The sequence below is a fragment of the Terrapene carolina genome, unplaced genomic scaffold (genome assembly GCF_002925995.2).
Source record: "Terrapene carolina triunguis isolate 2854851 unplaced genomic scaffold, T_m_triunguis-2.0 Scaffold58, whole genome shotgun sequence".
NCBI classification, from domain to species: domain Eukaryota; kingdom Metazoa; phylum Chordata; order Testudines; family Emydidae; genus Terrapene; species Terrapene triunguis.
Window position 1 is genome coordinate 68473813 of NW_020664409.1, and position 13273 is coordinate 68487085.

The 13273-nt window shown below is 39.8% G+C and overlaps 1 protein-coding gene across 1 annotated transcript in view; it reads left to right on the plus strand.

Moving 5' to 3' along the window:
* Positions 1 to 1023: 1023 nt before the first annotated feature.
* CNBD1 (cyclic nucleotide binding domain containing 1) overlaps positions 1024 to 13273 on the plus strand; it is a 302000-nt gene continuing 289750 nt past the window's right edge. The window contains exons 1-2 of the mRNA XM_029913352.1: positions 1024 to 1186; positions 8693 to 8768. Coding sequence (XP_029769212.1) covers positions 1024 to 1186; positions 8693 to 8768 — 239 coding nt within the window. The remainder of the gene's footprint in view (positions 1187 to 8692; positions 8769 to 13273) is intronic.

Genomic DNA, 13273 nt, shown 5'->3' on the forward strand with positions numbered 1-13273 from the left:
GATATATTATTATATGTCTTGTATTATGTGTAAATATAGTTTACATTGTGTGCTTTTTGTGATTTGCTAACATCTGATGTAAAACTAGCTTTGACAATCGGAGAGGACTACGAGCTGAGCTTCTTTGTTGCTAATACTTACAGAGCAACCCCAGCTGCACACCAGCCACTGCTGCTTGCATGTGCTGAGATGCAGTGACCCACTCCTACCAACAGGGTGTATTTTCCTATTCCCTTTGTGGCTGTGGCTCTTTCCTGTTGCAGAGACATTGCTGTGGCCTCTTCTTCCACGCTAGGGTCTTCATTCTCTCTCCATTGCATGAGGCCCCTATTGAGGTTCACTAGGTAACCACCTGGCCACTAAGAAGGGAGATTCGGGCAGTTACGCAGGAGCTGTGGAAAGACATCAGGAGTCACCTGGGGAAACTGGAAGGCTTAACAGATTTTCATAGAATTTTCTTCCTGAATGAGAAACTGAGTCACCTGGATCAATGACTCTTCAGGCACTCCTGCTCAGTCACTCTGACCAACACACCAGTCAGAGGAGGATGCTGTTGCCAACTCTTGATTTTTATTGCAAGTCTCACAATATTTAGTGGAGTCATGTTTAGATGAGGGTCTCATCTCAGTTTTCATTTAAAAATCCAGTAAGTTTCTAGCCCTCTTGTTGGAGAGAAAAACGTTAAAAACCTGGCACTAAAACCTCAAGCCACTGGGAATAAAAAGAATCCTAAATTATTATATTTTTAAATCTCTTGGTTTTCTCTTAAGCCAATCTCATTATTTTTGAATGCTTGGGACTGGCAATACTGAAACACAATGACCCTGGGTGGGTCAGTGTCAGTTGGTATCTGTCTCTAAAATCATGAGCTTCTATTGCATGAGATAAAATATCTAGATCTATTATTGCTAGGCTGTAGCGGGCTCCTCAATGTCTGGTAGTCCAGGCACTAGAGGGGGACAGTGGCACTCTGAATAATCATAGGTTGCTGCCTTGAATGTTGACAAGATAGCATGTGTCTTTATGACCTGGGAGAATCATGCTGGCTTTTTCTCTGTGACCTCACCTGAAGGTGGGGGTGGGAGGCCGGGGAGGGGGAGTTGGGATTCCAGTGGGGCTCCCTCAGAGGAGACCATGTTGCTGCCTCTTGCTGCTTCTACTTCAGCTCCCAGCAAAGCACAAACTTGTGAGCGTGTAACTCTTTTTGCTGCTGCTGAAAAAAACTAATTGCTATAGGAGTATTGCTAAATCCCTGCTGTAATAGGACTAGTCGTGGGTTTAATTGGATTTTTTTTACAAGCCAATGGAACTAGTTTTCATGCTAAAATATTTACATATGAATGTTTTTATTTCTTTGTTTGCAGCATTCATTTATAAAATTTCTTAAGGTCTAGATATTATTGTATGAGATATCTGTATTTGTCTGCCCAGTACAGAGGACATTTAGGATGCTAGATAAATAATTTCCTTGGGGTTATAAACTTTTTTCTCATTTGAAATTCATTTTATGTTTTAAAAAAATATAGAATTTATATGAAAATAATTCAAGTGTAACTATTAACCATTGGACTGGTGCCACTAGTGTGATGTAAGGGGGGAAACCCCCCCCACCAAAACCCAATACTGTCTGGCATAAAGACTGTAAAGTATATAAGATATCGCTGAAACCGCAAAGATTATAGGATGAAAATGAAATAGTCAAGGTAGCTTTTCAACATTATGACAACCATGACTCTGGCTGTTTCTAGGAATGCAAAGAATGGAATATTTTACTCATGAAGCTACTATTGTTTTTTTTTTAATTCTTTGTCTGGAGGAGGGTACTAGACAGACAGGCCCTCTTCAAGCAAAACATTCTCTTTTGTGTTATTTCTTTATATGGAAGATTTTCCTAGGGTTATGCGGAGGGATAATGTTTTCTTTCTTCTAAATGAAAAATGTACACTAAGAGTGGGATTTTCAAAAGTGCTTGGGCCTCATCCTGCTTCCATTGAATCACCCAGATGGGAGTTTTCCCATTACCTTCGGTGGCAGCAGAGCTGGGCGTTTCTGAGTATCCCACCAGGGGTGTTCTGCTTCTTTGAAAACTGTTGCTGTTGTAGGCCAGGTGGGTGTTCAGAGTTTCCATCATTTAAAAAAGAATAATAAATCAATTAGGTTTAAATACATTCAAGTATTTATCAGCCAGATATCAATTCTAGGGCTCCTGCCCCCAAATGTGTCCTGGAATGACACTTGTGGAGTCACTATTACAGCTCATGACATAAATGTCCTTTGGAATGGCCTTGGGTTGTGGAGCATGGACTGTGATATGTTAAAATGGCTTTTCTGTCACCTTTTCACAGTGATCTTAAGTCAGAGAACTGATGCAATGGAAGAGAAGGAGAAAACAGCTTCCTTCTAGATCTGGGAAATGAGTGGAGGCTATGTGTTTCATGCTCACTCTTTTGAAATTCTTTTGTATTCATGTTGCGCTTAACTTGCTTTGGAAATTAGCCCTGTTTGCTCAGGGCCTGATCTGGATAGGGATGGAGCAGCTGCAGAGCTCCTCCACTGATTTCCATAAGAGTGATGGGTGCTCAATAGGGGTTCTGCATTTCTCAGGATGAGGACCTAACTGTGTCAGACAAACACCACGGGTGAGAAATTGGCCCCGCTGAAGTCAGTGGCAAAATTCCTATTGACTTCAGTGGGGCCAAGATTTCACCCTTAGGACAGATAATCTTTTTGTGTGCTCTGAAATGATTGGCTCAATAAACTCAGAAAAGAGCAGCAGTCTTCAGCTGAACAGTTATCTGGCCCATTCTTATTTGGAAACCCTATGAAAATCCCTGAACAGTAAAGAATGTGAGCTCCAAAACTGATAGTTTTCCATCTGTCACATAGACTTGCTAAGAAAGATGAAAAAATAAAACTAATTTGCTGGAATTAAAATGAATGAAGTAATGACTGTCAGTTGATTGGGCATAGAAACAGGAAATATTCACTCTGAGAAGTAGAAAAACACTTATATTTTAACTTATTGTGTTTAAAAATGAGACTCATGCTTTAATAATATGTATGTCCCTAGCCTTTAAGGAAGCTATTTTGGACCTTTTGTCTCCAGTTGAAGGGCTTATGACATTTACACCTTGAGTGAAACACATTCCTGGCACTCATCCTATAACATTTAGTTTGGCCTAATTATTTTCAGTGATGAGTCAGGGGCAGTTGAATGTGCTGTATACATCCAAAGGCTATACTAGCACTGCTTCATTAGGCACATGCTACATGCCCAGGGACCCTCACGGCAGTTAAGCATCTGTGCCCATTTAGACTTTCATGTTTTCAAAAACTTTTCTTGAAATATTTTACATCTCTTTTTTCCCACCCTAGTCCCAGCAGCATACGGTCCTCTATCATTAAATCCTATAGCACAGGATAATGTTATTCTGTTCACAGAATGGGGCATTTTGAATGGATGGTTACAAATTGATTATAACACTTAAGGACTTGAAGTATTATTTTAAAAATACTTATGTCCATCCATGTGCAAAGCCCTTTTTGGTAAACTAAACATTTTGTCCAAAGGTAAAACATTATGGGCCAGAGTTGCAAAGCTGGGGCACATGCAGTTGCATTGCTGTATTTGTGTATGCTTGGACTATGCACACAGATACCAAATGTGTACACCACGTTTATAGTTATATGTGACAGGTGGGTGACTACCTGGCTACATACATGCTTTCTCAGGCTTTTGAGGAGAGCTAAGTTCGAGGCCCGGGTTTGGCTTGGACTATTTATTTGGGGTGTATGTTTGTACACCTCTACCCCGATATAACGCGATCCAATATAACACGAATTCGGATATAATGCGGTAAAGCAGTGCTCCGGGGGGGCGGGGCTGTGCAGTCCAGCGGATCAAAGCAAGTTCGATATAACGCGGTTTCACCTATAACACGGTAAGATTTTTTGGCTCCCGAGGACGGCGTTATATCGGGGTAGAGGTGTATTGAGAAAGGGGTGAGGATGATATGCTTATTTACCTGTATGCTTTGTGACTTAAAAGTAATGCCAGGTTGCTCTGGATGTGACATATTATGTCTATTTATGTAAATAATATATAAATATAAGATTTCTGTTCCAGGAAATGCAATATAAAATTAATTCTATAGAATAAAGTGAACTAATAGGACTAGGGTATAAAGTATGAGTATATTGCCGCAGGACTTTATAACTAGGGATGGTGGAGGCAAAATGTGACTTAATTGTGTAATCAGTCATTTAAAGCATTTATTAAAACTAAAATTGTAGAAATTATGTGGATAGTAATCAGTTTTCATTATAGTTCTTTGCACATCTCAGTTCTATAATTAGATGGTGGCATCTGTCATTGCTGATTAATTTGTAGACAGCTCTCTCCTCCCACCAAGGATTTGCTGTGTACCAAGTCAAACTTTTCATCATCTGGAAATGTGAAATAAAAGTGCCATTAATTTGGGGATGTCAGATTTTCATTCTGTAATTTTGGAGGGCAGGTGCTGCTGTTTAGAAAGAGCAGTATATTTTTCCTAGTATTTTCTGAAGTGAAAGTCTAACAAGTTGTATGCAGTTCTGCTAGTATTGGGTAAAAAGAACTCTGGCAGTTTAGAGCTGGCACCTGGGATTGTAAATAGCAATCACACCTTTCTTAAAGCCTCTTGCTGCAAGGCATCTGCATGTTGGGTTCAGTAGTCCATGAAAATTTGTTCTGCTTATAGAAGTGGAAGAGCAGTCTGAAAACAACAAAAAGCTTCCCTCCTAAACCAAGTAGGATTTAAACATGCCGGCTGTCACTGTGCCTCAGTGGGTCACAACTGAGAATACCAAATTCAGGACAAACTGCTGAAAATTGGGCAAACACATCCCAAAATGAGTGGTTATTCTTCTATAAGATATACCCAACCAGCAACAAAAGTAAACTTCTGTTTCACCACACTAGCTAACAAGAAGTCAGAAAAGCAATATTCCAGTTCTTGTGTCACCACCAAAAAAACTAGACTTAATGATGAGAGGTTATTTAAGACCAATTGAATCAACCAAAAGGCTTCTTCTGATCCCAAAGGACCAGCCACATACTCAGGTCAATATATAACTCAGGTGTTACCCAATAATCACGCTGTTGCCAATCCTTTAGTATCTAATATCTAAAGGTTTATTTATAAAAAGAAAGGTGAGAGTTAAAGTTGGTTAAAGGAATTAAATACATACAATAATTGCAAAGTTCTTGGATCAGACTTGTAGCAGTGATGGAATAAACTGCGGGCTTGTAAGTCTCCATTTGCTTCCAATTAATTGGAAGGTCCTCAGTCCCTTGTCCAGAGGTTTGAGCAGGAAAGACGCAAAATGGAGATGCTTCCAGGGCCTTTTATAGCTTCTGCCATGTGGAGGGAAACCAATTGTTTCAAACAAAGACCTCCGCACAGCTTGTGGAAAAATACAGGTAACAAGATGGAGTTTAGTGTCACATGGCCTCGTCACATGCCCTTGCATGCTTCGCTGAGTCATAGCAGGGGCCATCACCCATTCTAGTTAGAACGTTCACATGAAAGTCCATTAAGTATAGATAGGCATCTTCCATGGTCCATTGTGCGTTAAGTGTTCTTTGATGGGCCATTCAACTTGAATAGTCCCTTCAGAATATGCTGACTAAATACCTTGTGGATGTTATCACAGGAGCAAACATATTTGAAATGCAGGTACATAGTCAATATTCATAACTTCAGGGACAAAATTGATACATGCATACAAATAGGATAATAATAGTAAGCAAATCATAACTTTTTCATAGACACCTTACATGACACACTTTGTACAAGATTTGTTGGGATTATATAACAGTGGTGACAACAATAATTTACATGATCATATTTTAATCATATAACGTCAGACCGGGTGAACTCCTGGCCCCATTATAGTCAACAGTAGTTTGCCATTGACTTTAGTGGGGCCAGGATTTCACCTCCAGTCATTGCTGAACACCTTTTCTTAGCTGTTACTCCTGGTAGGCCTGACACCATAAAGGAAATAAAGGCTATGTCCCATGTCCTGGCCACTTAGCCAATGAGATGACAAAGAACCAGATTCACTGACTGTAGTGCGGGAAGGTGTAATTCTACACTTTTGTGCTGCAGGGTGGATTCAATGGAGGGCAGGCAGTATTGCACTCGTCTGCCTGCCTGCTCACCTACCCTTCCTTGGGGTTTCTACTAGGGCTGTCAAGCGATTAAAACATTTAATCATGATTAATCATGTTGTTAAACAATAATAGAATACCATTTATTTAAATATTTTTGGATGTTTTCTACATTTTCAAATATATTGATTTCAATTACAACACAGGATACAAAGTGTACAGTGCTCACTTTATATTTATTTTTTATTACAAATATCTGCACTGTAAAAAACAAAAGAAATAGTATTTTTCAATTCACCTCATACAAGTACTGTAGTGTAATCTCTTTATCATGAAAGTTGAACTTACAAATGTAGAATTGGGAACAAAAAATAACTGCATTATAAATAAAACAATGTAAAACTTTTGAGCCTACAAGTCCACTCAGTCTTACTTCTTGTTCAGCCAATTGCTAAGACAAACAAGTTGGTTTACATTTGCAGGAGATAATGCTGCCCACTTCTTGTTTACAAAGCTACCTGAAAGTGAGAACAGGTGTTTGCACGGTACTGTTATAGCCAGCATTGCAAGCTATTTACATGCCAGATTTGCTAAAATTTGCGAGTGCAGTTATGTAACAAAAAAAAAAGGGATAGCTCAGTGGTTTGAGCATTGGCCTGCTAAACTTCAGGGTTGTGAGTTCAATCCTTGAGGGGGCCATTTAGGGATCTGGGGCAAAAGTCTGTCTGGGGAATTGGTCCTGCTTTGAGCAGGGGGTTAGACTAGATGACCTCCTGAGGTCCCTTCCAAGCCTGATATTCCATGATACATTTGTAAGTTGCACTTCCATGAGAGAGAGATTGCACTACAGTACTTGTATGAGGTGTATTGAAAAATACCATTTCTTTTGTTTATCATTTTACAGTGTAAATATTTGTAATAAAAATAATATAAAGTGAGCAGTGTACACTTTGTATTCTGATTCTAATAGAAATCAATATATTTGAAAATATAAAAAACATCCAAAATATTTAATAAATTTCAATTGGTATTCTATTGTTTAACAATGCAATTAAAACTGTGGTTAATCATGATTAATTTTTAAAATTGTGATTAATTTTTTTAGTTAATTGAGTGAGTTAACTGTGATCAATCGACAGCCCTAGTTTCCACTCATTGTAGTTAACTTCAGAATCCACCAGGACAGCATAGGAGTCCAGCCGATGGAGGCCGTTCAATCAGCACAGCCCTTGTATGCCACTTTTCAGGCCAAAACCCTACTCTATCTATGTTCTGCAGGTCACTCCATCCCCCATGGTACAGGATGGTTCACTGACATTGGCCCAAAGGCTGAAAATCTACATTTCTACACTGTGAAGTCTGGAGCCAAAAAACACATGTTCTTGCTGCAGGACTGGGCAGTGTGAAGTTTCTAGATGGCCTGCTCTCCTGATGAGCTGGCACTCAGCATAGAGGACAACAGTTGTATCTGACTGCAACATGCAGCCTGCAAAGCATTATATAAGGATACATTAGAAAAAAATAGAAAACACCCTGTTATCAGACCAATTATTTCAAGGGACTCAGGTTGCATAACTATGAAAGGAAAATAGTTGTGGGGGTATATGGGGAGATTGTAAATGACCCATCCTTAGCTCATACAGCTCAGTACTGGGATGTTTTTCTTTTAGTCCTTGCAAGCCGCAAGGTCCTAAACACCACTTGTTTATAGGCAACATTAAAATTACAGTGAGCAATCAACGTAAACACACCAGTGATTTTGCCACAAACTGGTTCACGGAGTCTATCAAATCTCAAATTCCTTGTGCCCACATATTAATAAGTTGGCTGCTGAGATGAGGTGGACAAAGCCCACACTGGACAAGGGCAGAAAGGAATTAATTATTTGTCCTGGCCCCACACCACAACACCTTTTACCAATATCCAGCCTGGAGCAAGGGCTTGCTAGCTGGAAGGAGTCAAAAGGAAGAAAGCAGGCTTGAGAGCTGGGGTGCCCCATTTAAGAGATTTTTGGTTTTGAGGCATGGAGGACCTAGCGGAGGCCTGAGCAACCTATACTAGGAACAGTAGGAGCAAGCCAGGGAAGGCTTGAGTTAGAATTTCTGTTCATTTGCTTAATAAAGTCCAACCCCAGGAAGGGCTGCATGGTGCATGGATTGTGTCTTAAAGCAGTGTCAGAGCGGCAGATGCTAAAATGAGTGTGCATCTCTTTAGATGTAAGACTTTCTGTAAACTTCCCTTACTGCTGTGGAACTCTGAAGATGGTATCATTAGTATAGTCACTGTAAAAAGGTGTGTTATTATCTCATGTTAGCTAACTTGGTAGCAGTGAAGACAAGACAACTTGGTTTAGCAGCTCAAGTTCAAGCCTATAGCAGAAGAACCTGAGGTTGAAGTGAGCTGCTAATTTGAATGGGAGTTGCACCTGAAATACTTCTAATATTATATTTTGGGCTCTGTCTGTACATCTGCATATCTTGTAAAGTCTGGATTCATTCTAAAGATATCATCCACATGTTTTTTATTTATTATTTGCAGACAAGAAAAAAACTTCTAAGAGGGTAAACTATGATCAGTTGGATGCATTATGTAGCATCAGTGGGCTACAAAACAGGTAACTAACGCTAACGAATACACTTGCTTCTGTTTGTAGCTTTGTTGGGAAAGGGCATTAGTAAAACAATTCTTAAAGTGTGGTTACAGTCTGAAAAGTCTGTGTGAAAGTGCAACCTTTTTACAGCACAGATCTGCTCCCTGTATGTGCTATAGTCTTTATTTAGTGAAAAAGATAGGTTTATATTCCTTTTTACTTCTTCTTCTTTACCCCAGAGCCAGGACAGCTATGGGAAAGTGAAGTGAGTTATATTACAGCAATAAACCACTCCAAGGTGTGCAGTGTTAGGCTATTAGTAAATGCCTTGAGTGTTTTTCAGTTATGTAGAAGGGGATCAGTAGATTACTAATACACACCCTGGGGAAGGTATAGTGTTATAGCAAATGGCATTAATTTGAAAAATTGGAGTGGAGAGGTGTGTGTTCTTGCAATATGAAAAATGCTTCATATTAGAAGAACAAGAGAAATCAGGGAATTATAAACAGTTTTTCTCTACTGTTTTAAATGTATTTAATGTTCGTTGAACTCTAACTTTTCTCTTTTTAAACTTCTTTGGACTATGTTTAGGTCGTACCCATGAACCCAGCTGCCCTTTCAGCAGCAGTTCTTGGCCCATCAGCCACTTTCAACTTGTTTTTTAGTCAAAATAAAAACACAACCCCTCCTCCCCCAGTTTGGCAAATAGATCCGTTCCCAGTTTAGACCCCAATCCTGTAAAAAATGTATGTACACATTGAACTTTAAATACTTGCGCAGTCTCATCAGCTCCAATGGGATTCCTCATCAGCTTAAAGTTTAAGCACAAGTGCAAGTTCAGGATTGGGGCCCAAATTGGGAACCCATCAGTATTCCAAATTTAGCTTTTTAGAGTAGCAAGTGAATTAAGAGTGGCTAGAATAGCAATCAATAAGCTTCTGCTGAAAGAAGAATGTCCATTTTATCCTCCAGCTTCCTCTTCCCTCTGTTTCCTCTCTTCACTCATCCACCTTGGATGCACAGAACTACTTGCAGCATCAGGCCCTTTATTGTTAGGAATATCCCTTGTACCCTTAAAAAACTATTTTTGTCTCTTAAAAATGTATTAAATACTGTGCAAAAGAAGCAAAGAGAGGACTCAGGTACCTTCTCATATCCCATTCATAGTGTTCTGGTAAATAAACTTTTTGGGACAAGGCCTCTCTTTGCTCTGTGTTTATACAGTGCCTAGCACCATGGGGTCCTGGTCCATGACTGAGGTGCCCATGAACTACCTCAATACAAATAAATATAAATTCTGCACGTCACAGAGATGAAAGCTTGACTCTGAAGATCATTTACTTTTATAAGGTTTCCCAATCTACCACAATTATAAAAAACTCTTGCCGTTAAAAAAAATCGGATTCCTGGGCATGCAAAAGCTCAGCCACAATGCTGCATTAATGCAGTTTTCTCATGTATCATAATAAAGTTCAGTTGTTTGTATGTGCAGTGAGTTGCTTCTCAGATTTTGGATGAGATAAATGTCATGCAAATCACATTTTTCTGTAGATATGCAGCCTTCTAAAACTTTAAATCAAAGAATTTGTTTTCTAATTAAAAAATAAGATTCAAGACATATTAATCAACAAGATTGCATTATGCAAATAAACTCAAGTCACCTGCACTGGGTAATGACTAGTTTATTTATTGCAGATGTTGCAATCCCACCACTTAATACTGAGCTGTTCATGGGGAGCAGCAAAAGGGAGGAGAGAAAAGGAAGGGAGGGAATGAGGGAAGTGGGGAAAGAAGGGGCAGAGCAGCTGTGAACATGTCTGTCCTGGTAAGGACTGTCAGAGGGGGAAGACAACTATAGAAAGATAAAGGAGTAAAGGCAGGAGGATGGAGTAGCGTGAGAGCTGCAGTGATCATATCTGAGCTTGTGTGCTTCCACTCTCACCCTTTCCCCCACACTACTCTCAGAGAGAGATGTCTCCCGATATATAGTACACTCATCTCATGTCCCTATGAGACACCCAGCCATCTCTGTGAACTTCCTCCTGTCAAAGTCCTGCCTACCCCAGTGCACTTCGTCTTCTTCCTGGAGGGCAGAGACCTATGCTTCACTTGTTTCCATCCAAGGTAAGATGGATCTGAGTTTAAGCCTCCTTTTGGATTGAAATGTAGGTAAAATCCACCTTCCGAACTCTGATTTGATGAGTTTGTGTAATCCAAAATGCCTCTGTGCCCACCAGCCCAACCCCAGATGATTGTACCTCTGTTTCTATTGTATTAATTAAAGTGTATTTTCAGTCCAATTTGAATTGTACCTTTTAATAAACTCCTGATTTTAAGAAGGTTTTTGTGAAGACCTTTGTAAAAATTAGGGTTTACTGCTAATAACTTTAAGAAAGCTTGTTGGAATCTTGGTGTGAATAATAAAATAGTGATCTGGTTCCAATATTTAGAGTACACATACATCAAGAAAATATGGTGGCTTTTAATTTAAATATTTTGCGAAGCCAGACAACTTTTTCTTGAATAGGTGAAGGAACACCAAGGGGCAGATTCAGGATCTGTGCCAGGGCTTGGGGCCAAAGGAATCCTCTCCTTCTTCCAGTGCACAGCGCACTAACACAACTGCACCCCAGCAACTGGTACAGCCCATGGGCTGCAGTAATAATGATTGCTTCCTCCCCTTCTCTACCTCCTCACAGTGGGGATTTTCAATAGGCGTTCTGCATCATTGTGGAGCCACTGGCTCTGCTTTCCCTCCAGTCCTGGCTCTCTCCATGCCACATAGAGAGCATCCACAGAGCTCTGTTGCATGGTGGGCAACTGATGTAAATACCCTTCTGCAGCCTTCCCATAGCCTGTCCTCACCTCGTTTGGTGGAACATATAAGGGGCTAGGGAGCATGTCTGGCTCTAAGAAAGAAGAGAATGCTCAGTGTCTTATGGTGAAATCTTGGCTCTGTTGGAGTCAAAGACAAAACTTCCATTGACGACAACAGGGCCAAGATTTCACTTGAGTGTAAGTCACTTTAGCTGAGATCATAACACGGGGTCTATCTCCGCTAGTCATGTTAAAGCCAATTAATGGAAGAAGGAATTATTTCTACCTCACCATTATGTTGCTAATAGATTTTGTTACATGAATAGTTGTTTTTCTTCCTGAAAATAAGACCAATTATATATTATACCCTTTACTAGAGAGGGCTACTCAGACAAAAATGAGACATTTGTTTTAGGTGCTTTGTGAGTTGTTACTAATATACTATAGCCACCGGATTCCTTGTTGTTTTAATATACTATATAGTTCATCTGAAAAAAGCAGCAAGGAATGAAAGGACTAGACATTTTAAGATCAATCAAAACAGGCAGTTTTGAACAGGATTGATGTAATGCCTCTCTTTAAAGAGTATACAGCTTACTGCTTTGTGTTCTGACCGTGTTTCCCCCCTCAGGCAGCAAACACAGGGACTGTGAGCTTAATTGGAATTTCTAGAGTCTAAGGAACCAAATAGCTGTTCTTCCTCAGCTCTAGTAAAAGGCAAAATGCGAAATAAAACAACATCATCATGGGAATTAGATATACATGGGCATTCATCCTGTTCACACTCTGAAGCTCCTATGTCAATGAGACTACTTTTGATTATCATATCTTAGGGAGAGCTTTCCTATGCCTGTGTAGATTAAAATCACATTGGAACAGCTGCTATTGCCCAGATTCATGCAGGCTAAACTGATTGTTCGTATCAGTCTGATAGCTAACTGTTTGTTAGCATCCTTAAAAGAGGGGAGAGGCAGCTTAAGTTCTTGCAGTTACTTAGATGAGCAAGTGATCTTCCTACAGAATGTGCTTCTTTAAGGAGTTATTTTGGTGTATTTTACCATTTTTGAGCAGTAAACAAAATAAACAAAAACAACAGACTTTTTCAAAATTGCTATACCTCTTCCTTCCTTTCCAAGGATGGAGACTGGATGGATAGAACTATGTTGAGATATGTGCAATTTAGAAGTTTCATCTCACTTCGCTCTCAATCCTGTGAAGTGTTGAGGCACTCACAGGGCATTTAGCACTGGACAACACTCTTACTCTGTAGTCTGATTTGTGTATTCCACCTACTCATATAAAAAATGTAACAAAAAAGCATAGAAGTAAAGAGGAACATGTGGAAGGGCAACTGAGAAAAGAAAGCAGGACTGTAGATATGGGGATTAAATTTGGCCCCATATTTAACAATTTAACCAAATATTTCTCTTTAATCAAGTTATTAAAAATCTAAAATCTGAGTTTACAACTTTGGTTACTATAACTTGGTCATGGCTCTTTGTGCTGAGGGTGGGGGAGAGAATCACCTGCATCTTTGTGAGGGATCACAGGAAATTCTCCTCAAGTTACTCATGTTCCAGCCACTGGCTGAGGAGCACTACATGGAGGCTTTTGGGAGAATAGCAAGGTTGCTTTTTAACAGACTCAGTCAGTGGTGGATGTGAGTGAGGTGGGTGGGTGGGGTGGGGGGGAGGGGACATGTCACTTTCTTC